The sequence below is a fragment of the Chlorocebus sabaeus genome, chromosome 16, assembly GCF_047675955.1.
Source record: "Chlorocebus sabaeus isolate Y175 chromosome 16, mChlSab1.0.hap1, whole genome shotgun sequence".
Classification (NCBI taxonomy): Eukaryota; Metazoa; Chordata; class Mammalia; order Primates; family Cercopithecidae; genus Chlorocebus; species Chlorocebus sabaeus.
Genome location: NC_132919.1, coordinates 71,530,437 through 71,555,347, shown reverse-complemented (window position 1 = coordinate 71,555,347; position 24,911 = coordinate 71,530,437). Strand labels below are relative to the sequence as shown.

At 45.7% G+C, this 24,911-nt stretch overlaps 1 protein-coding gene across 1 annotated transcript in view; it reads left to right on the top strand.

Annotated features, from left to right (window-relative positions):
• Positions 1-24,911, top strand: part of CASC3 (CASC3 exon junction complex subunit) — a 33,960-nt gene that overhangs the window by 7,189 nt on the left and 1,860 nt on the right. The window contains exons 4-13 of the mRNA XM_008012802.3: positions 15,334-15,492; positions 15,582-15,733; positions 16,310-16,486; positions 17,430-18,118; positions 20,813-20,877; positions 22,114-22,228; positions 22,471-22,569; positions 22,824-23,038; positions 23,942-24,064; positions 24,217-24,281. Coding sequence (XP_008010993.3) covers positions 15,334-15,492; positions 15,582-15,733; positions 16,310-16,486; positions 17,430-18,118; positions 20,813-20,877; positions 22,114-22,228; positions 22,471-22,569; positions 22,824-23,038; positions 23,942-24,064; positions 24,217-24,240 — 1,818 coding nt within the window. The 3' untranslated portion in view covers positions 24,241-24,281. The remainder of the gene's footprint in view (positions 1-15,333; positions 15,493-15,581; positions 15,734-16,309; positions 16,487-17,429; positions 18,119-20,812; positions 20,878-22,113; positions 22,229-22,470; positions 22,570-22,823; positions 23,039-23,941; positions 24,065-24,216; positions 24,282-24,911) is intronic.

Genomic DNA, 24,911 nt, shown 5'->3' with positions numbered 1-24,911 from the left:
ATGGCAAGATGTGGACAGATGAGAGAGAGATTCTAGTGTTACTAACAACCCCTTCGTTGATTGAATGTGGAACCTGAATTAAGGAGTCAAAGGAGGCCAGGCACCATGGCTCATGCCTATAATCACAGCACGTTGGGAGGCTGAGGCAGGTAGATTGCTTGAGCCTAGGAGCCTGAGACCCACCTGAGCAACGTGGAAAAATCCCATCTCTACAAAAGAAAAGTAGGAAAAAAAATTATCCAGTCTTGCTGGCGCAGGCCTGTAGTCCCAGCTACTGAGGAGGTTCAGGCAGGAGGATCATCTAAGCCCAGGGAGGTCAGAGCTGTAGAACTGTGATCACTCCACAGCACTCCAGCCTGGACAACAAAGTGAGACCCTGACTCAGAAAAAGAAAAAGGAGTCAAAGGAATGTGCAGGTTGATGAACTGTTAAGGAAGGGACAGCAGGAGAAGAATTCTGGAAGGACAGTGGTGGGTTAGGTTTTGGATGTTTTGAGATTGAGAAGGTGTGGGACTTTCAGGTGGTGATATCTGGTAAATAGCTTTTGATTCTTAATTGCTCATACCTTTCTGAGTTTTCATTTCATTTTTGAGTTTTTCCAATTCTGATTGATATTCTTTCATGCCTTATATGATTTTCTTAATGTCTTTTTAGCTCATTTTGAAATAGAAGTTGCGATTTTGATATAATACGTGGATATCTTTCTGGCATGCTTTCATTGTCTGTAGGAATGCTGTTTTTTCTTACTATAACTTTATATGAGATTTAACTTCTATATTTTCTGTTCATTTTTATGTAACGTTAATTTTCCTGGTCTTTTAGAAGGAAGCATGATTTAGAGTAACTTCTGCTAACTTCACAGAGCTCCTTCTTCTGTTGTTTTTCTGTGGTGGTGAGAAATATGGTGACTTGCTTTCTGAGGTTTGTTGCTTTTGTTCCCTTTCCCAGCTTGTTCTGGACCATCCCTGTCCTACTGAATTTGGTTCTGCTCTCAACAGTTTCTCTTCTAGGAACTCCCTTCTAGGACAGTGTAGGGCTCTGTCCCAGAAAGGAGCCCTGGCAGCCAGGTCAGCTTCATCCCTTCAGACCTTTTTTTTTTTTTTTTTTGAGATGGAGTCTCACTGTGTTGCCCAGGCTGGAGTGCAGTGGCGCAATCTCAGCTCACCGCAACCTTTGTCTCCTAGGTTTAAGCGATTTTCCTGCCTTAGCCTCCCCAGTAGCTGGGTCCTCGTGTGCCACCATGCCCGGTTAATTTTTGTATTTTTAGTAGAGATGAGGTTTCACCATGTTTTCCTGGCTGGTCTCAAACTCCTGACTCAGATGATCCACCCACCTCAGCCTCCCAAAGTGCTGGGATTACAGGTGTGAACCACCGTGTCCAGCCAGACCTTTTTTTATTTATTTATTTTTTATTTATTTATTTATTTATTTTTGAGACGGAGTCTCGCTCTGTCGCCCAGACTGGAGTGCAGTGGCCAGATCTCAGCTCACTGCAACCTCCGCCTCCCGGGTTTATGCTATTCTCCTGCCTCAGCCTCCTGAGTAGCTGGGACTACAGGCGCCCGCCACCTTGCCTGGCTAGTTTTTTGTATTTTTTAGTAGAGACGAGGTTTCACCAGGTTAGCCAGGATGGTCTCGATCTCCTGACCTTGTGATCCGCCCGTCTCGGCCTCCCAAAGTGCTGGGATTACAGGCTTGAGCCACCGTGCCCGGCCCAGCCAGACCTTTTGACCACAGGGCTCTTACAGTCCCTTGGTAGAACCCTTGCTAGTTTTTTTTGTTTTGTTTTGTTTTGTTTTTTTAGACGCCAGACTGGAGTTCTGTCATGAGACTGGAGTTCAGTGGCGTGATCTCTGCTGACTGCAACCTCCACCTCCCGGGTTCAAGTGATTCTCCTGCCTCAGCCTCCCAAGTAGCTGGGATTGTAGGCACATGCCACCACACCCAGCTAATTTTTGTTTCGTTTTAGTAGAGATGGGGTTTCACCATGTTGGCCAGAATGGTCTCGAACTTTGACCTCATGATTTACCCACCTCAGCCTCCCAAAGTGATGGGATTACAGGCATGAGACACCACGCCTGGCCCCCTTACTAGTTTTAAGTACAGTTCTCAGTTTTCACAGTTGTACTTTCCCTTGATTACCTGTTGATTATTTCAGTGTTCTCCTGTTCTCAGGTCCATTTGCTTTCTCTGCTTTCTCCCGCGTGGACACCAATACTGTACAGGTCCTATAGCTGTTGGTGCTTTGTTATGCACTTACATTTTGGGTCTTGGGGGATACCTGGTAACTTAGCTTGTTGCAGTGTTGTCTGAAGGTTTTGGTTTCTTTTTTATTTTTTGAGACAGAGTCTTGCTGTCGCCCAGGCTGGAATGCAATGGCTCACTGCAGTCTTTGCCTCCCAGGTTCAAGCTATTCTCATATCTCAGCCTCCTACGTAGCTGGGATTACAGGTGCGTGCCACTATGCCTGACTAATTTTTGTATTTTTAGTAGAGACGTGGTTTTATCATGTTGGCCAGGCTGGTTTCGAACTCCTGACTTCAGGTGATCCACCCACCTCGGCTTCCCAAAGTGTTGAGATTACGGGCGTGAGCCACTGTGCCTGACCAAGGTTTGGTTTGGATCTTGGTTTTGCTGTCCAGAGCTCTCATTCCATGTGGAGATTTGAAGACAGATAAAACTGTGCCACTGCCATTTTCTGAGAGTCTTCCAAGAATTCTTTTTTTTTTTTTTTGGAAATGGGTCTCCTTATTTTGCTCAAGCTGGGCTTGAACTTGAACTTACAATCCTCTGACATCAGCCATCAGCCTCCTGAATAGCTGAGACAATAGGTTCATGCCACTGTGCCTGGCCAAAAAAAACTTGTTAAAGAAAGTTGACTGAGGGAAGGCTAAAGAGATGGTAGTTGGAAAGGTTGCTTTGAGATCAAGAGGTGATTTAGTTGCTTTTTAAAAAGTTAGGAGAGTCTCAAATATGGTCAAAGATTGAAGAAAAGATAAAGGGGGGAAAAAAGAGAGGGAATAGATAATAATATTGAGTACTGGTATTTTTGACTGAATATATGAGAAGAAGTAGGAACCAGACAAGACAAGCATCTTCCATTGTAATTACAGAGAAGTGGGAAGGAAAGGTATGTGCAAAGGAAGATTAGAAAGGAGGGAAAAGCCGGGTGCGGTGGCTCACACCTGTAATCCCAGTACTTTGGGAGGCCGAGGCATGAGGTCAGGAGATTGAGACCATCTTGGCTAACATGGTGAAACCCCGTCTCTACTAAAAATACAAAAAAATTAGCCAGGCGTGGTGGCGGGCACTCGAGCCTGGGTGACAGTGTGAGACTCCATCTCAAAAAAAAAAAAAAAGGAGGGGGGTAACAAAAGAGGGAATAGATAACAATATTAAGTAAGCACTGGTATTCTTCACTGAGTACGTGAGAAGATGTAGGAACCAGACAAGAGAAGTATCTTCCATTGTAATTAAAAGTGGGAAGGAAAGGTATGTGCAAAGGAAGTTAGCATTCCCTTCTGTGCTTTGTTTTTGTGAAACAGAAGGATAGAGCAAGCCAGGCACTGTGACCCACACCTGTAATCCAAGCACTTTGGGAGGCCAAGGCAGGAGGATTGCTTGAGCCCAGGAGTTTGAGACCAATCTGGGCAATAAAGTGAGACCCTCTCTCTACCAAAAATTAGCCTGGTGCAGCGATGTGTGCCTATATCCCAGCTACTGGGGAGCTTGGAGTGGGAGGATCCCTTGAGCCTGGGAGGTTGAGGCCACAGCAAGCTATGATTGCACCACTGCACTCCAGCCTGGGTAACAATGTGAGACTCTCGAAAAAAACGAATGACATCTTCAAAAAGAGTGTGTGTGTGCATGCGTGTGCGTGCGTGCGTGCGTGTGTGTTTAACCCCCTTTGGCAATGGAGTAGTCTGTTGTAGGCCTGGAGAAAGCAGACATTTGAATTGATCCAGTTCCAGGCATATGAGAGTGGCAGGAGAATTGGGATATTACTAGTAGTGATTGAAATGAATGAACTATGGAGTCTAGAGAGAGAAGAAAGTGAATGTGAGAAAGGACTGATAGATAGGCAGAAGTTGGAAGGATCAAGGTAATGGACATATTAAGAAATTAGAGACGAGAGAGTTAGGAAACAACTAGGAATAAGAGGCATTTTTTAAAAAACTGATTTATTGTGACTAGGTGCTGTGGCTCATGCCTGTAATCCCAGCACTTTGGGAGGCTAAGGTGGGTGAGTCACGAGGTCAGGAGATCGAGATTATCCTGGTTAACATGGTGAAACCCCATCTCTACTAAAAATACAAAAAAATTAGCAGGGCGTGGTGGCGGGCGCGTGTAGTCCCAGCTACTTGGGAGGCTGAGGTAGGAGTATGGTGTGAACCCGGGAGGCGGAGCTTACAGTGAACCAAGATGGCGCCACTACACTCCAGCCTGGGCGACAGGGCGAGACTCCTTCTCCAAAAAAAAAAAAAAAAAAAAAAAAATATTGCTTTATTGAGATACAATTCACATAATGTACAGTTCATTTATTTATAAAGTGCATAATTTAGCCAGGTGCGTGCCTGTACTCAGCTACTTAGGCTGAGGCAGGAGGAATGGTTGGCCCAGGAGTTCGAGACCGGCCTGGGCAATGTAGTGAGACCTTACCTCTTTTTTTTTTTTTTTTTTTTTTTTTTGAGACGGAGTCTCGCTCTGTTGCCCAGACTGGAGTGCAGTGGCCGAATCTCAGCTCACTGCAAGCTCCGCCTGGGTTCACGCCATTCTCCTGCCTCAGCCTCCCGCGTAGCTGGGACGACAGGCGCCCGCCACCTCGCCCAGCTAGTTTTTTGTATTTTTTTTTGGTAGAGACGGGGTTTCGCCGTGTTAGCCAGGATGGTCTCGATCTCCTGACCTCGTGATCCGCCCGTCTCGGCCTCCCAAAGTGCTGGGATTACAGGCTTGAGCCACCGCGCCCGGCCAACCTCTTTTTATTTATTTGTTTGTTTGTTTATTTTTGAGACAGAGTCTTGCTCTGTCACCCAGTCTGGAGTGCAGTGGCAGAATCTTGGCTCACTGCAACTTGAGCCTCTGGGCTTCAAGTGATTCTCGTTGGTCAGCTTCCCAGGTAGCTGGGGCTACAGGCATATGCCATATGCCAGGCTAATTTTTAGTATTTTTAGTAGAGATGGAATTTCGTCATTTTCGCCGGTCTGGTCTCAAACTCCTAGCCTCAAGTGATCTGCTTGCCCTCAGCTTCCCAAAGTTCTGGGATTACAGGCATAAGTCACCACGCCTGGCCCGTAAGACCTTATCTCTATAAAAAAATAAAAAATTTAGCCAGGTGTGGTGGCATGCACCTGTGGTCCCAGCTACCTGGCAAGCTGAGGCAGGAGAATTGTTTGCGCCCAGGAGGTCAAGGCTGCAGGGAGCTGTGATCACACCACTGCACTCCAGCTTGAGTAACAGAGTAAGACCCTCATCTCAAAAAAAAAAAAAAAAGGAAGAAACCCAGTTATCCCATTCTTCCTGTAGCCTTAAGCAACCGCAAATCTACTTTCTGTCTCTGTTGATTTTCCTGTTCTGGCCTTTCATATGAATGGAATTATGTAATATGTAGATTTATGTGTCTGTCCTCTTTCAGTCTGGTGTTTTCATCTGACTTGTAGCATGTGTCAGTACTTCATTCCTTCTTTCTTCCTCCCCACCCCAGCTTTATTGAGGTATAACTCACAAATAAAAATTGTATACATTTAACACATACAGTGTGGTGTCTTGATACATGTGTACCTTTTGGAGTACCACAGTTAAGCTAATTAACGTGTCTGTCACTTCACATAATTAACCTTTTTGTATGTGTGTGATGAGAACGCTGGAGAGCTACTCTTTCAGCACATTTCAAGTTTACAATATGTTATTTATTTTTATTTTACATAGTTTAAAAAGAGACAGAACCTTTGTCACCCAAGCTGGAATTCAGTGATGCAGTTACAGCTCACTGCAACCTGAAACTCCTGGGCTTAAGCGATCCTCCCATCTCAGCCTCCTCAATAGCTGGGACTACAGGCGTGCACTACCATGCCCAGCTAATTTTTTTTTTTTTTTTTTTTTTTTTTGAGATGGAGTCTTGCTCTGTCGCCCAGGCTGGAGTGCAGTGTTGCGATCTCAGCTCACTGCAAGCTCTGCCTCCTGGGTTCACGCCTCCCGAGTAACTGGGACTACAGGCGCCCGCCACCACGCCTGGCTAATTTTTTGGATTTTTAGTAGAGACGGGGTTACACTGTGTTAGCCAGGATGGTCTCTATCTCCTGACTTTGTGATCCGCCCGCCTCGGCCTCCTAAAGTGCTGGGATTACAGGTGTGAGCCACCGTGCCCGGCCTCACCCAGCTAATTTTGAAATTTTTTGTAGAGGCAAAGAATCGCTGTATTGCCCAGGCTGGTCCTGAACTCAGCTTCAAGCAATCTTCTAGCCTCAGCTTCCCAAAGTATTAGGATTACAGGCATGAGTCACCATGCCTGGCCAAGTATACGGTACATTATTATTATTATTATTATTATTTTAGACGGAGTCTTGCTTTGAGTGCGGTGGTGCAGTCTTGGCTTACTGTAACCCCTGCCTCCCAGGTTCAAGCAATTCTCCTGCATCAGCCTCCTGAGTAGCTGGGATTACAGGCGCCCGCCACCACGCCCAGCCAATTTTTGTATTTTTGGAGAGACAGGGTTTCACCATGTTGGCCAGGCTGGTCTCGAACTCCTGACCTCATGATCTGCCTACCTTGGCCTCCCAAAGTGCTGGGATTACAGGTGTGAGCCACCATGCCTGGCCAGTACGTTATTATTAACTGTGGTTACCATACTGTACATTAGGTCTCCAGAACTTAAAACTGAAATTTTATATCCTTTTACCATGATCTTCTTATTTTCCCTACCCTTAAGCCCCAGACACCCCCTTCCTACTCTGTTTCTATGAGTTTGACTTGAGAGCATGTGATGGTTATCTTTCTGTGTCTAGTTTATTTTACTTAGCATAGTTCTCTCTAGGTTCATCCATTTGTTGTCACAAATGGCAAAATTTCCTTTTTTAGGACAGAATTATATGCCATTATTTATGTGTTCCACATTTTCTTTATCCATTCACCCATCAACAGCCACGAGTTATTTCCATATCTTATTTCCATCTTTTGATTATGAATAATTCGTCTACAAACATTAGTGTACACATTTTTGTGGGGACATATGTTTTCACTTCTCTTTGACTGTGTACCTAGGAATGGAATTGCTGAGTCATGTGGTAACTCTAATCATTTGAGGAACTAGAACCACCCTACTGTTTCCAAGGTGCTGCACCATTTTACATGACTAACAGCAGTATATGAGGGTTCCAGTTTCTCCATATCCTTAACAGCACTTGTGTTATTTACCCAGGTGCATGCCTGTACTCTCAGCTACTCAGGAGGCTGTGGCAGGAGGATTTCTTGGGCCCAGGAGTTCGAGACAAGCTTGGGCAACATAGAGAGATCTGTCTAAAACTTTTTTTTGTGGGGCACGGTGGCTCATGCCTATAATCCCAGCACTTTGAGAGGCAGAGTCAGATGGATCATTTGAGATCAGGAGTTCGAGACCAGCCTTGCCAACATGGCGAAACCCCATCTCTGCTAAAAATGCAAAAATTAGCCAGGCATTGTGGCATGCACCTGTAATCCCTGCTACTCAGGAGGCTGAGGCATAAGAATCACTTGAACCTGGGAGGTAGGGGTTGGAGTGAGCCGATTTGATTCTAGGTATCCTATTAGGTATGAGATATTCTCTTATTTTGATTTGCATTTCCCTGATGACTAATGATGCTGAGTGTTTTTTTCTAGTGCTTATTGGCCATTTTTGTGTCTTCCTGAGAGAAATGACTATTCAGATACCTAGGCCATTTTTTTAAAATTTATTTTTAATTATTTTTATATTTTTAGAGACAAGGTCTTGCTGTATTATCCAGAGTGGTCTCAAACTCCTGGGCTCACGCAGTCTTCCCACCTCAGCCTCCTCAGTAGTTGGGACTATAGGCGTCAGCCACCACACTCAACCGTTGCCCCAAGTAGCTGAGATTACAGGTGTGCACCACCACGCCCAGCTAATTTTTGTATTTTTAGTAGACACGAGGTTTTGCCATGTTGGCCAGGCTCGTCTTGAACTCCTGACCTCAGGTGATCTGCCCACCTCGGCCTCCCAAAGTGCTAGATTACAGGTGTGAGCCACCGCGCCTGGCCTTTTTTTTTTTTTTTTTTTTTTGAGACGGAGTTTCACGTTTCACTCTTGTTGCCCAGGCTGGAGTGTTCACGTTTCACTCTTGTTGCCCAGGCTGGAGTGCAATGGCGTGATCTCGGCTCACCGCAACCTCTGCCTCGCAAGTAGGCGCCACCAGACTTGGATAATTTTTTTTTTTTTTTTTCTTTTGAGATGGAGTCTCGCTCTGTCCCCCAGGCGCGATCTGGCGTGATCTCCGCTCACTGCAAGCTCCGCCTCCTGGGTTCACGCCATTCTCCTGCCTTAGCCTCCTGAGTAGCTGGGACTACAGGCGCCTGCCACCGTGCCCAGCTAATTTTTTGTATTTTTAGTAGAGGCAGGGTTTCACCGTGGTCTCGATCTCCTGACCTTGTGATCCACCCACTTCGGCCTCCCAAAGTGCTGGGATTACAGGCATGAGGATGATTTTTTTTGTATTTTTAGTAGAGATAGGGTTTCTCCATGTTGGTCAGGCTGGTCTTGAACTCCCAGCTTCAGGTGATCTGCCCGCCTCGGCCTTCCAAAGTGCTGGGATTACAGGCGTGAGCCACCATGCCTGGCCCTTTTTTTTTTTTTTAATTGAGATTTAAGAGTTCTCTATATATTCTGTATTCTAGATGTAAGTCCCTTATCAGATATGATTTGAAAATATGTGTTCCCTTTCTCTGGATTGTTCACTTTCTTTATAGTGTTCTTTCAAGCACAAAGATTTTTAATGAAGCCTGTTTTATGTTTTTCCTTTTGTTGCAGATGCTTTTGGTGTTAGGTATCTAAGAATCATTGAGAGTCATGAGTATTTACTCCTATGTTTTCTTCTAAGAGTTTTATAGTTTCAACTCTTAAATTTAGGTATTTGATTCATTTTGAATTAGTTTTTATATGTGGGGTAAAGTAAGGGTCTAACTTCATTCTTTTGCATGTGACGATTTTGGTCAAGGACTGGGGTATTTATACGTAAGGTTTTGTTTTGTTTTGTTTTTTTGAGGTGGAGTTTTATTCTGTCACCCAGGCTGGAGTGCAGTGGTGCTTTCTTGGCTCACTGCAACCTCCGTCTCCCGGGTTCAAGCGATTTTCCTGCCTCAGCCTCCCAGGGAGCTGGGATTACAGGCATGAGCCACCATGCTCAGCTAATTATATTTAAGGTTTTGAAAGTGGAGCAGTTTTACGTATAATAAAGCATAGCAGTTCTAGGTAAAACTGGTTTGGAGTACAGCCATGGAAATGGATGGCTGATGTGTAGGTGAAGACTGACCTCAGTGCTAAAGTCTTCTAGTCAGCGACAGGTAGGCCTGTGGCCTCGGAGGAGCCAGGGTTTGTTAAAATGAGGCTACAAGAGTTAGATCTGGAAGAGACATTTAGAATAAGGATACCAACCCCATCTCTTAGTCTGAAATATGTGGGAAGTGGAAGAATAAGCTAAAACTTCTGTATTAGAATGTTTCAAAGGAAGCAGTTCCTTCAGGGTAGAGCTAGTAAGAATTGGAAAGAGTACACTGAAGTGGTGGGTGATGTAGGGGAGTTTGTCTTCTCTGGAAAAGAGTTTTGATGACATCCCTTTGCCAAAGCAGTGTGACCGTGTGGTAGCACCTTGGCTTCAGTTAGACTAAGCTTTGACTAATTTGGAGCCTCCTCAGCACTATGCTATTTGTATCTGTTCTGCCCTGGAAACAAAATTAGTTTTTCACTCAAAATAAAGTTGCCTCATTTGACATCCTACCACAGATCAGAGGGTGGAGCATAAAACAAGGTTTCCTTATTAATCATGTGATAATGCTATTTAAAGGTATTTGAATTAAGTCAGTATGTGTGTGTAGGGAGGTGGAGAATTAAAATCACATGCACCAAGTTACTGTAATTTCTGCTTGAAAATCTTCAGGGAACATAGAATCAAGGAAAGAACTGAATGATTGCCACCTACCCATCCCAGTCTTGAGGAGGGTCTTCATGTAATTAAGGAAAATGGGAAGAATCAGTGGTGCTTGGTTGTTAAAAAGCTATAGGTAAAGGCTTGATTCTGATAGTGTGGATATAGTCAAACAGTCTCCCTCTATTCGGTTACCCTTCTGGGAATCCTAACCCAAAATACTCAAGGCAAAAATAGTTGAACAACATGGGAGTTAAGAGTGCCTATCCTGTCTGGGTACAGTTGCTCATGCTTCTAATCCAAGCACTTTAGGGGGCCAAGGCAGGAGGATCACTTGAGTCCAAGAGTTTGAGACTAGCCTGGAAAAGAAAGCAAGACCCTGTCTCTACAAAAAAAAAAAAGGACAAAAATTAGCTGGGCATGATGGCACATGCCTGTAGTCCCAGCTACTCAGAAGGCTGAGGCAGAAGGATCACTCAAGCCCAGGTGTTTGCGGCTGCTGCAAGCCTTGATCACACCACTACACTCTACCCTGAGTGATACAGTGAGACCCCATCTGTTAAAAAAAAATAAAAGGGGGCTGGGTGTGGTGGCTCACGTCTGTAATCCCAGCACCTCAGGAGGCCAAGGTGGGTGGCTTGCCTGAGCTTGGGACTTTGAGACCAGCCTGGGCAACATGGTGAAACCCTGTCTCTACTAAACTACAAAAATTGGCCAGGAGTGGTGGCACACACCTGTAGTCCCCGCTACTCAGGAGGCTGAGGCATAAGAATTGCTTGAACCCGGGAGGTGGAGGTTGCAGTGAGCTGAGATCGTGCCATTGCACTCCAGCCTGGGCGACAGAGCAAGACTCTGTCTCCAAAATAAATAAATAATAAATAAAATATAAAGGACACATATCCCTGTGCAGTAAGAATTCCAAGTATAATTTTCGACTCCCCCCAACTACTAAGTCAACTGGAAGCCTTACCAATAACATAAACAGTCAGTGAATACGTATTTTGTATGTCTGTTGTGTACTGTACTCTTACAATAAGTAAGCTAGAGAAAAGAAAATGTTATTAAGAAATCATATTCACTATTAAGGAAACATATTCAGTGGAAGTGGATCATCATAAAGGTCTTCATCTTTGTGTTGAGTAGACTTCAGAAGAGGAGGGGTTGATCTTGCTGCCTTGGGTGACAGAGGCAGTGGAAGGAGAGGCAGGCATTACTTGCTGTAACTTTTATTGAAAAAAATTTGCATAGAAGTGGACCTGAGTGGTTCAAACCCCTTGTTCCAGGGTCAACTATACCCAGATGCTGAGCAGGGAAAAACGAGGAAGAGGGATTAATTGGCTTGTCTGGGCCAATCAGGCTGACTCAGCTGTATTTGAAAAGATGGCAGAAACATAGAGTTTGAGAGCTTCTCAATCAGGAATTCAGGAATCCCACATTGAGCCTCTTTGACCAGATTATTGGGGCCAACCTGAGTCTTGAGTGACAGGGCAGTCTGGTTCAGGTCAAGTATCAGACCCAGTAGGAGAGTGAGAGACCAGTATACATACATCTACCAGGTTTCAGATGTAACCCATCAATGAGGACACCACCACCTTTCCTTGAAACCGTTTCTCTGTGTTCTCGTAGGCCTCTCTAGCCATAGCTCTGCCTCCTTAGGTCCAAGTCTGGGGAGGACAAGGAGAGAAGAGTAACCCTACTCTAAAGCCAGTTCCCTTGTCATGAGCCTTAGCTGCTGCCTTTTCCTACCTAGAACTAGCCACACATCCATTTCCTGGCCCTTTCTAATGGCCTAATGATCCTTTGTGTGTAGACCCAGCACTTTCTCTGTCATGAACAGTGTTACCCAATCTTGATGTGGTAAAAGAGGGAAGAAGACAGTAAAAAGGAAATAGAGAGCACTTGGACTAATTTTTTTTGTTTGTGAAATGCGATGGTTGTACAAGTTGTCCTCTAAGGTTTTTTAGGTCAAATTTTTGTAATTATGTGATTCTGGATAGTTTCTGACTGCAGGAATTTCCTGCTGCAGAAAACTAGTACTCATAGGCATCAAAAAATGTAAGCTACTATTTTCCAACTTGAGGATAACAGTGCATTGGGAAATCATGGAGTCATTATCAAGAGTTTGCACATCTGGTTGGGCACAGTGGCTCATGCCTGTAATCCTAGCACTTTGGGAGGCTGAGGCAGGAGGTTCGCTTGAGCTCAGAAGTTTGAGACCAGCCTGGGTAATGTGGTGAAACTCTTTGTCTCTACAAAAAAATACAAAAATTAGTTGGGCATGGTGGTGTACATCTGTAGTCCCAGCTACTTGTGGGGGCTGAGGTGGGAGGATTACTTGAGCCCAGGAGGTCAAGGCTATAGTCAGTTGAGATCACGCCACTGCACTCCAGCCTGGGCGACAGAGTGAGACCCTGTCTCAAAAAAGAGTTTGCACATCTACTCATTCAGTTCTCGTTATCTATAGACTAAAATATACATCTCCCCCCTTATATATTACTATTTTTGAATATATGTAAGTTAATAAAATGTAAACTTAAAGTGTTACTGAATGTATAACAGTTTGTTGTTTTTTGTTTGTTTTTGAGACAGTCTCTGTTGTACAGGCTGGAGTGCAGTGGGGCGATCTTGGTTCGCTGCAACCTCTGCCTCCCAGGTTAAAGTGATTCTCCTCCCTCAGCCTTCCGAGTAGCTGGGACTACAGGCACACATCAATTTGTTGTGCTTTGGTTTTTTTGTTTGGTTGGTTTTCTTTTCTTGGAGACAGGGTCTCGCCCTGTTGCTCAGGCTGGAGTGCAGTGGCACAATTATGGCTCACTGCAACCTCTACCTCCTGGGCTGAAATGATCTCACACCTCAGCCTCCCAAGTTACTGGGACTACAGACGCACGCCACCACTCCTGGCGAATTTTTTTTTTGACAGGGTCTCACTCTTTCGCCCAGGCTGGTATGCAGTGGTGCTATCTTGGCTCACTGCAACCTCCACCTCCTGGGTTTAAGCAATACTCTTGCCTTAGCCTCCCAAATAGCTGGGATTACAGGTTCATGCCACCATGTCTGGCTAATTTTTGTATTTTTAGTAGAGACAAGGTTTCACCATGTTGACCAGGCTGGTCTCAAACTCCTGATCTCGAGTGATCCACCTGCCTCGGCCTCCCAGAGTGTTGGGATTACAGGCGTGAACCACTACATCCAGCCTGGTAGTTGTTTGTCATTGCATGTTTTCTCAGTGAAATATCTCATGGGGATCCATGAAAACTTTTAGATCTTAAAAAGGGGTCCACATAATCAAAAAGGTTGGGAATTTCTGCTGTAAGCCATTTTGAGATGGGAGAGTTCACAACTTAAGACAAAGTATAGTTATTAACGCACTGCATATTTAAGAGACAATTCATAGGTCAGGTACAGTGTTCATGCCTGTAATCAACAGCACTTTGGGAGGCCAAGGGAGGAGGATTGCTTGAGCTCAGGAGTTCAAGAACTGCCTAGGCAACGTAGTGAGACCTCGTCTCTACTAAAAATAAAAATAAAAAAAATCAGCCGGGTGTAGTGGCATGTGCCTGTAGTCGCAGCTACTTCGGAGGCTGAGGTGGGAACATCACTTGAGCCCAGGAGATTGAGATTGCAGTAAGCCATAATTGTGCCACTGCACTCCTGGGCAACAGAGCAAGACCTTGTCTCAAAAAAGATAATTCATGGAGAAAGAAATTATCAAAAAGATTAAGCTCCTCTTATATGTTAGATATTGTATAGTAAGTCTCCCTTCCATTCTTATCCTCTGGGCCCGTTAGAGGCTGCAGCTGGTTTTTGTTTGTTTGTTTGTTTTTTTTGGAGACAGAGTCTTGCTCTGTTGCCCAGGCTGGAGTGCAGTGGCACAATCTCGGCTCACTACAAGCTCCGCCTCCCGGGTTCTCGCCATTCTCCTGCCTCAGCCTCCTGAGTAGCTGGGACTACAGGCACCCGCCTCTGCGCCCGGCTAATTTTTTGTATTTTTAGTCGAGATGGGGTTTCACCATGGTCTCGATCTCCTGACCTTGTGATCTGCCCACCTCGGCCTCCCAAAGTGCTGGGGTTACAGGTGTGAGCCACCATGCCCGGCCTGTTTTGTTTTTTTGAGACGGAGTTTTGCTCTTGTCACCCAGGCTGGAATGCAGTGGCACAATCTTGGCTCACTGCAGCCTCCCGCCTCCCGGGTAATTTTTGTATTTTTAGTAGAGACAGGGTTTTGCCATGTTGACCAGGCTGGTCTCGAACTCCTGACCTCAAGTGATCCTCCCGCCTCAGCCTCCCAAAGTGCTGGGATTATAGGTGTAAGCCACTGTGCCCAGCCTGCCACTTTTAATAATTCTTGCATGTGTTCCAGGAAAACCTATGTGGATATATATGTGTGTATGTGTGTATTTTTTTAATGTGATTTTTAAAAATAGCGTTTTTTAAATTATTATTATTTTTTGCAACAGAGCCTTACTCTGTTGCCCAGGCTTAAGTGCGGTGGCGCATTCTCTGCTCACTGCAACCTCTGCCTCCCTGGTTCAAATGATTTTCCTGCCTTAGCCTCCCAAGTAGCTGGGATTACAGGTGCCTGCCACCATGTGTGGCTTATTTTTGTATTTCTAGTAGAGGTGGGGTTTTGCCATGCTGACCAGGTTGGTCTCGCACTCCTGATCTCAGGTGATCTGCCTGCCTCGGCCTCCCAAAGTGTTGGGATTACAGGCATCAGCCACCGTGCCCAGCCAAAATAGGATCTTTATCTTCTGGAAATATGGGTAAGAATATTGATTTGTTTGCTTTTCAGTTCTGTGTTGTACTAAAAATTTAATCAATAAATGTATTCCTAAAGAGCAGAAAATTGAAATGTAGCCGGGCACGGTGGCTCACTCTTGTAAACCCAGCACTTTAGGAGGCCAAGGCAGGCGGATCGTGAAGTCAGGAGTTTGAGACCAGCCTGGCCAACATGGTGAAACCCAGTCTCCACTAAACATACAAAAACTAGCCAGGCGTGGTGGTGGGTGCCTGTAATCCCAGCTACTTGGGAGGCTGAGGCAGGAGAATTGCTTGACCCTGGGAGGCAGAGGTTGCAGTGAGCCGAGATTGCACCACTGCATTCCAGCCTGAGTGACAGAGACTCCATCTTGGGACGGGGGGCGAGGTGGGAATTAAAATGCTGTTCAGATCTTATCTGCATCGCTGACAGGGAAACTTTTTTCAGGGTGAAGAAGGAGAATACAGTGAAGAGGAAAACTCCAAAGTGGAGCTGAAATCAGAAGCTAATGATGCTGTTAATTCTTCAACAAAAGAAGAGAAGGGAGAAGAAAAGCCTGACACCAAAGGCACTGTGACTGGAGAGAGGCAAAGTGGGGACGGACAGGTCAGTACATTCCACAGTCCTCCATTTTAGAGGCTGGAATAGGGATTATTGAGTCTGGAAGAGTAAGGATCCCTTTATCTGTCCTCTAGGAGAGCACAGAGCCTGTGGAGAACAAAGTGGGTAAAAAGGGCCCTAAGCATTTGGATGATGATGAAGATCGGAAGAATCCAGCATACATACCTCGGAAAGGGCTCTTCTTTGAGCATGATCTTCGAGGGCAAACTCAGGAGGAGGAAGTCAGGTAAAAGCCACTTGCTGCTGCCGCTGTCTAACATGTATTTTAGACATGTAGGCCAGGTACTTTGCTAAATGCTTTGCCTGTATTTCATTTATTACAGCATTTTAAGATAAGTATTATGATTATCCTTCTTGTACAAATGAGGAAAGTGGGCTTAGAATATTTGGTAATTCTTGGTGAGGCAGCTGAGATGCAGACCTAGGGCAGTCTGTTTCCAGAACTCATCTTCTCTTAATTATTCTGCTTTTTCTTTTCTTAATCTGAGGCGTAAGGCCTCTGAGAAGTGAAGTACTTGCATAGGCTGCCTTTTAGGAGAAAGGAGATGTTTTTCAAAGGTACTGAATGGCATGAAATGAAGTCCTTTTCTCATTTCTATGTCTGTTGTATTTGAGCCCAGCAGGCTCTGAGGTTCTGTGATTCACACTTGCTTAGGGGAGGCCTGTTTTTTATAATCTCTTTGGGATGATGAGGAGACTACGTGAAGTTCCTATTGTCCCCCTGCCTGACCCGTTTTGTTCATGAACATCTCTACTTGGAGAATTCTGCTGACCCAAGACACTTTTCCTTCATTTTATCCAGACCCAAGGGGCGTCAGCGAAAGCTATGGAAGGATGAGGGTCGCTGGGAGCATGACAAGTTCCGGGAAGATGAGCAGGCCCCAAAGTCCCGACAGGAGCTCATTGCTCTTTATGGTTATGACATTCGCTCAGCTCACAATCCTGATGACATCAAACCCCGAAGAATCCGGAAACCCCGGTGAGGCATTTTAGAACATAGACTGGGCTAGGCATGGTGGCTTACGGTGGCTTACACGTGGAATCCCAGCACTTTGGGAAGCTGAGGCAGGAGGATTGCTTGAGGCCAGGAGTTCAGGACTAGCCTGGGGAACATAGTGAGACCCTGTCTCTAAAAAAAAAGGAGAAAAAAAAAAATAGACCATAGACTATAGATATATTTTAGAAAGAACTCTCTTGCGGCCGGGCGCGGTGGCTCAAGCCTGTAATCCCAGCACTTTGGGAGGCCGAGACGGGCGGATCACGAGGTCAGGAGATCGAGACCATCCTGGCTAACACAGTGAAACCCCGTCTCTACTAAAAACACAAAAAACTAGCCGGGCGAGGTGGCGGGCGCCTGTAGTCCCCGCTACTCGGGAGGCTGAGGCAGGAGAATGGCGTAAACCCGGGAGGCGGAGCTTGCAGTGAGCTGAGATCCGGCCACTGCACTCCAGCCCGGGCAACAGAGCAAGACTCCGTCTCAAAAAAAAAAAAAAAAAAGAAAGAACTCTCTTGCTTTGCTTTTCTTTCTCTGTCTTTCTTTCTTTCTGTCTCTCTCTCTCTCTCTCTCTTCCTCTTCTCTCCTTCCTTCTTTCTTTCTTTCTTTATTTTGAGACAAAATAAAGAGTGCAGTGGCATGTTCTCGGTTCACTGCAACCTCCACCTCCCGGGTTCGAGTGATTCTCCTGCTTCAGCCTCCTCAGTAGCTGGGATTACAGGCATGTACCATCATGATCAGCTAATTTTTGTATTTTTAGTAGAAATGGGGTTTCACTGTATTAGCCAGACTGATCTCAAACTCCTGGCCTCAAGTGATCTGCTCGTCTTTCTTGATCTCCCAAAGTGCTGGGATTACAGGCCTGAGCCACCGTGCCCAGCCTCCTTTTGTTAATTTCTTTACAGTTTCTTCATTCCATTTTTTGTAGATATGGGAGTCCTCCACAAAGAGATCCAAATTGGAATGGTGAGCGGCTAAACAAGTCTCATCGCCACCAGGGTCTTGGGGGTACCCTACCACCAAGGACATTTATTAACAGAAATGCTGCAGGTACTGGCCGCATGTCTGCACCCAGGAATTATTCTCGATCTGGGGGCTTCAAGGAAGGTCGTGCTGGTTTTAGGCCTATGGAAGCTGGGGGGCAGCATGGTGGCCGGTCTGGCGAGACTGTTAAGCATGAGACTAGTTACCGGTCACGGCGCCTAGAGCAGACTCCTGTGAGGGATCCATCTCCAGAAGCAGCAGATGTTCCAGTGCTTGGCAGTCCTGAGAAGGAAGAGGCAACCTCAGAGACACCAGCTGCTGCTCCTGATACTGCACCACCAGCCCCTGACAGGCCCATTGAGAAGAAATCCTATTCCCGGGCAAGAAGAACCCGAACCAAAGTTGGAGATGCAGTCAAGCTTGCAGAGGAGGTGCCCCCTCCTCCTGAAGGACTGATCCCAGCACCTCCAGTCCCAGAAACCACCCCAACTCCACCTACTAAGACTGGGAACTGGGACGCTCCAGTGGATTCTACTACAGGTGGACTTGAGCAAGATGTGGCACAACTAAATATAGCAGAACAGAATTGGAGTCCGGGGCAGCCTTCTTTCCTGCAACCACGGGAACTTCGAGGTAGGTGTCATAGAACTGGTGGCTAGCTTTTTCCCCTTTGCATCATCAGGTTTGGGGCATGGGACTTCTGTCTTGGGAATGTTTCTGACAAATGTCTACTTTTTCTCTTTTTTTTTTTTTTTGAGACGGAGTTTCACTCTTTCGCCCAAGCTAAATTCAGTGGCGCAATTTTGGCTCACTGCAACCTCCGCCTCCCAGCTTCGCCGTGTTAGCCAGGATGGTCTCGATCTCTTGACCTTGTGATCCGCCCGCCTCAGCCTCTGAAAGTGCTGGGATTACAGGCGTGAGCCACTGTGCCAGGCCTTTTTTTGTATTATTTATTTATTTGTTTTGAGATTTATTTGTTTCTGTATTTTTGTTGTTTGTTTTGAGATGGAGTCTCGCTCTGTTGCCCAAGCTAGATGCAGTGGCACGATCTCGGCTCACTGTAACCTCCACCTCTGGGTTCAAGTGATTCTCCTGCCTCAGCCTCCCAAGTAGCTGGGAGTACAGGCGTGCACCACCACACTGGGCTAATTTTTGTATTTTTAGTAGAGACAGGGTTTCACCATGTTGGCCAGGATGGTCTCGATCTCTTGACCTCGTGATCCACCCACCTTGGCTTCCCAAAGTGCTGGGATTACAGGGGTGAGCCACAGCCACCCTGCCTGGCCCTTTTTTTTTTTTTTGGTGACAGAGTCTTGCTCTGTTGCCCAGACTGGAGTGCAGTGGTATGATCTCAGCTCACTCCAACCTCTGCCTCTGGGGCTCAAACAATTCTCCTGCCTCAGCTTCTTGAGTAACTGGGATTACAGGCTCACACTGCCACACCTGGCTAATTTTTGTATTTTTCGTAGAGATGGAGTTTCATTATGTTGGCCAGGCTGGTCTCAAACTCCTGACCTTAAGTGATCCACCCACCTCGGCCTCCCAAAGTGCTGGGATTACAGGTGTGAGCCACTGCACCTGGCCCCAGCTAATTTTTAAAAATTTTTTTGTAGTGACGGGGTCTCGCTGTGTTGCCCAGGCTGATCTTGAACTCCTGGGCTCAAGTGATCCTCCTAAAGCGCTGGGATTACAGATGGAAGACACTGCACCTGCCCGGTCATCATTGAGCCTCCTGAGTACAGGATCCTTTTCCACAAAAAGTAGAAGAAGACAACGTTATTATTTGAGCTAATGTTTAAATATTTGAAGGCAAAAATTTATTCAGTTGAATTTTGATCAAGATCTTCTCTAATATCTTTGAAAGGCACGCTTCCCTTATTTCCTTAATCTTCTAGAGACAGATTGCCCAATAGAACTTTCTGTAATTATTGTACTTTTGTGTTTTTGTTGTTGTTGTTATTGTTTATATAGATATAGTTTTTTTTGTTTGTTTGTTTTAGATGGGGTCCCACTTTGTCACCCAGGCTGGAGTCTGGAGTACAGTAGTGTAACCTTGGCTCACTGCAACCTCCGCCTCCAGGGCTCAAGCAATCCTCCCATCTCAGCCTCCTCAGTAGCTAGGATCATGAGCACACATTATTACACCTGGCTGATTTTTTTATTTTTTGGAAAGACGGGGTTCTTTCTCATTGTGTTTTCCAGGCTGGTCTTGAACCCCTGGGCTCAAGCAGTCCTCCTACCTCTGCCATCCCAGAGTGCTGGGATTATAAGCATGTGCCACTGCACCCAGCTGGAATTGAACTTTTAATTAATTGAGGCCGGGCGCGGTGGCTCAAGCCTGTAATCCCTGCACTTTGGAAGGCCGAGATGGGTGGATCACGAGGTCATGAGATCGAGACCATCCTGGCTAACTTGGTGAAACCCCGTCTCTACTAAAAAATACAAAAAACTAGCCGGGCGCGGTGGCGGGCACCTGTAGTCCCGGCTACTCAGGAGGCTGAGGCAGGAGAATGGTGTAAACCTGGGAGGCGGAGCTTGCAGTGAGCCGAGATTGAGCCACTGCACTCCAGCCTGGGCGACAGAGCGAGACTCTGTCTCAAAAAAAAAAAAAATTAATTGAAACCTAAGTGTCCACATTTGGCTAGTGGATATCATACTGGGCAGCATAGTTTTAGAGAGTAAGACCTACATATTACCCATTTTGCCTGTTCGGGTTTGTCTTTCTCCACCCAGATAGATCGAAGGATCTTTCCTTAGTCTGAAATCTAACTTAAATATTGGAACTCCTCATTTGGAGTTATAGCGCCCTTCTTACTATTGGAGGACAATCTCTAGAACATTCCTTTTTGTCTTGAGTCATTTTAGCCAGAGGAGAATCTCCTCTCAAACTTCCAACCTAGATCCCTGTGAATGGGATGTAATCAAGTAGATTTACAAAGCATCCCTCCCTTGTCCGGCTGTTGCTCAGAAACTCTTGGGCTGAGATTTTTCAGTATGTCAGATAATGTAATGTGCTAATTATAATCTCCCAGTGATTCTATGTAGGGAACAATTTGATAGGAAAAATTTGAACTTGATTTTCTTTATTGAAGTCATTTTATTTTTCATGTTCAAGGGCTTTATTGCTATATTAAGATGGCAGACAGTGGGGACAAATTTCTAAATGCTGGTGTAGACAGAAAGCAGAGATAGTTTATAGAGAATTTTATTAATTAAAAGAAAAAAGGCACTCCTCATGTTGACACTTAAACCTGTTTCTTGATAGTATCTTTGAGTCCCACTCACATATGTCTGATCTGCAGAAGTAACTTTTTTGGTGTATTACAGGTATGCCCAACCATATTCACATGGGAGCAGGACCTCCACCTCAGTTTAACCGGATGGAAGAAATGGTACAGAAGGGGAAAAGGGTAGATGGGGGAGGGAGCTGCCTGTTACACAGCTTGTTCATTGTTTAAAACAAGATAAGGTGTTTTGTTTTGTTTTGTTTTGTTTTGTTTTGTTTTGTTTTTCTTTTTCTTTTGAGACGGAGTCTCGCTCTGTCGCCCAGGCTGGAGTGCAGTGGCCGGATCTCAGCTCACTGCAAGCTCCCGCCTCCCGGGTTTATGCCATTCTCCTGCCTCAGCCTCCTGAGTAGCTGGGACTACAGGCGCCCACCACCTCGCCCGGCTAGTTTTTTGTATTTTTTAGTAGAGACGGGGTTTCACCAAGTTAGCCAGGATGGTCTCGATCTCATGACCTCGTGATCCACCCGTCTCAGCCTCCCAAAGTGCTGGGATTACAGGCTTGAGCCACCGCGCCCGGCCTTTTTTTTTTTTTTTTGGGAGATGGAGTCTCACGTCGTTCGTTGCCTAGGCTAGAGTGCAGTGATGGGATCGCAGCTCACTGCAAGCTCTGCCTCCCGGGTCCCAGTTCAAGCAATTCTCCTGCCTCAGCCTCCCAAGTAGCTGGCATTACAGGAACGTGCCATCATGCCCAGATAATTTTTGTATTTTTAGTAGAGACAGGGTTTCACCATGTTGACCAGGCTGGTCTGGAACTCCTGACCTCGTGATCTACCACGCCCAGCTAAGATAAAGTCAGTTTTTCCATTGATTATCCATGTTTATTTTAATTTGGATCTCAGAAATGTAGAAGGTTTAGGTTCAAATCTTTTTTTTTTTTTTTTTTTTTTTTTTCCTGAGACAGAGTCTTGCTCTGTGGCCCAGGCTGGAGTGCAGTGGCGTGATCTCGGCTCACTGCAAGCTCCGCCTCCCAGGTTCTCGCCGTTCCCCTGCCTCAGCCTGCTGAGTAACTGGTACTACAGGCACCCGCCACCACGCCCGGCTAATTTCTTTGTATTTTTAGTAGAGACGGGGTTTCACCATGTTAGCCAGGATGGTCTTGATCTCCTGACCTCATTATCTGCCTGACTCGGCCTCCCAAAGTGCTGGGATTACAGGCGTGAGCCACCGCGCCTGGCCCTAGGTTCAAATCTTGTTATCTTTCATTATTTTTCAGCTCACTTTGCAAATACCCATTAAACACCTGCCATGTACCAAGTTATTTTTCAACACCTAAAGGAAGGTAGAACTTGACATGAGAGCCCTCTAGAATTCTTATCGTTTAGGCCTCTTTCTTTGTCTCAGGGTGTCCAGGGTGGTCGAGCCAAACGCTATTCATCCCAGCGGCAAAGACCTGTGCCAGAGCCCCCCGCCCCTCCAGTGCATATCAGTATCATGGAGGGACATTACTATGATCCACGTGAGTTTTTTCTTATTGTTGGGGTACTTTTCTTGGCAGTGTGAAGTGAAGTAAGACACTAGGCTCCTGGCTCCTGAATTTCTCTTCTGACCTCTCATAGTGGTTATCAAACATTGTCTGGTTGCTGTTTTCTTCGCATGGAATATTGAGAACATCTTTTAAAGGGCTTGGGGAACAAGGAGACTTGTCCATGTGATGTGAAGAGTAAGGGTTTATGAGAGTCCCAATGTGATATCTTACAGTGCAGTTCCAGGGACCAATCTATACCCATGGTGACAGCCCTGCCCCACTGCCTCCACAGGGCATGCTTGTGCAGCCAGAAATGCACCTTCCCCACCCAGGTAAGTTTAGTGTCTCTGCTTGTATGCTTCCAGTACCTGAGGATATATGTTGGGAGCACCACAAACCCTATCCTCCTGAGTTCTGTGCTGCTAGCCTGGGAGTCTGGCCGTCCTGGCTGCATTGGCAACAAATTCCTCTTGTGTCCATCCTGAGGACTTCCATCCTGAGCCTGATTATACTGAGCAGTCCAGCCAGGCCATCCTATGAAAATGATGTTACTTTATTTTTCAGTTTTTTTCTTCTCCTTATCCAGGTTTACATCCCCACCAGACACCAGCTCCTCTGCCCAATCCAGGCCTCTATCCCCCACCAGTGTCCATGTCTCCAGGACAGCCACCACCTCAGCAGTTGCTTGCTCCTACTTACTTTTCTGCTCCAGGCGTCATGAACTTTGGTAATCCCAGTTACCCTTATGCTCCAGGGGCACTGCCTCCCCCACCGCCACCTCATCTGTATCCTAATACACAGGTGAGATGGCTAATGATCATGTTTTTCTAGATACATATTCTTTAATTCAGACAGGAATGTGGTATGAGGAGAAGGCTAAAGGAATTTGAGAGAACATTTCAGTGCCACTGATTTGTACGTGACGCTAAGACGCCTCTTAGTGGTCAGGGGCTGGAAATGCAGCTTATGTAATGCCCATCATCTTTATTCTTTTCAGTTTTTTTCTCTGTCGCCCAGGCCTGTAGTGCAGTGGCATGATCTCAGTTTACTGCAACCTCCACCTCTTGGGTTCAAGCGATTCTCCTGCCTCAGCCTCCCGAGTAGCTGGGATTACAGCGCCTGCCACCACGCCCGGCTAATTTTTGTATTTCTAGTAGAGATGGGGTTTCACCATGTTGGCCAAGCTGGTCTCAAACTCCTGACCTCAACCGATCCACCTGCCTCAGCCTCCGAAAGTGCTGGGATTACAGGCATGAGCCACTGCACCCAGCGTTCAGTTTCTTTAATGGTGTTTCTTTCCTGTGTTGTGGTACATCATAGGTGGCAATACCTGCTTTTCACTCTATCGCATAAAGAAGCTGTATTCTACTCCTTATCACCCCACCTCTGTCCTGCTTAACTTCCACCACATTGACATAATCAAGTATCTGTAGTGTCGCTACTGAACTCAGCCTTTTCCATTTGTCAGCTGATGTTAGGAATTAGAGAAAGCTGGGCAGTACTTTGAAGAAATAAAAACCAGAGCAAAATAATGACGAATTAAGGCAAAAATGAATAGTCACTTTATTTTGAAGGGTGGGCAGATCAGATATTTTTTAAATTATAAATTCCCCAGCACTCTTGTGGATGAATAATATTTCCTGTTCATCATAGGTTGGATGAATTCATTCCTAACTTTTTCTTCTCCTGGCTTGTGGGGTCCAGGCCCCATCACAGGTATATGGAGGAGTGACCTACTATAACCCCGCCCAGCAGCAGGTGCAACCAAAGCCCTCCCCACCACGGAGGACTCCCCAGCCAGTCACCATCAAGCCCCCTCCACCTGAGGTATGAGAGCTCCTTCCCATACTTAATACACATGATCCATCAGTGGGCTTTCCTTCTCCCCAGAGGATTTCCCTCATTTTTCTGGGTGTGTTTCTCTGGAAAACAGTCTTTTTGGTATGACCTGATAACAAATTCCAACTTTATTATTTCAGGTTGTAAGCAGGGGTTCCAGTTAATATGAGTTTCTGAATATTTTAAATCTTAACATCATATAAAAGTAAGTGCACAACTTACTGTGAATATTCTTAAAACTAATGCTTACACTTGCTTAACAAACAAAAATCACTAATTAATGCTTTTTTTTTTTTTTGAGATGGAGTCTCAGTCCGTTACCCAGGCTGGAGTGCAGTGACACAATCTCAGCTCACTGCAACCTCCATCTCCTGAGTTCAAGCATTGCTCTTGCCTCAGCCTCCTTAGTAGCTAGGATTATAGGCACGCACGACCACACCTGACTAGTTTTTGTATTTTTAGTAGAAATGGGGTTTCACCATATTGGCCAGGCTGATCTTGAACTCCTGACCTCAGGTGATCCTCCTGCCTTGGCCTCCCAAAGTGCTGGACTTACAGGCGTGAGCCACCCCGCCTGGCCTCTAATTAATGCTTTAAGTTATAATAATCATGGGATATCTCAGGAGGCTTAAAGGAGTCCTGAAATTTGCCAGTTTGTTTGTGTGGCAAGTGTATGGGGCAGGGTTGAAGTAGAAACGACTGTTATGTGACAATTTTCAATTTAGAACCTACAAGGAAAAAATACAGGAAGGCAGTAAAGGAAAAGGGAAATCTAAATTTGAGATGTTATAGCAGAAAAAACCAGTTCTAAAGATCATAGAGGAGAAAGACTGGG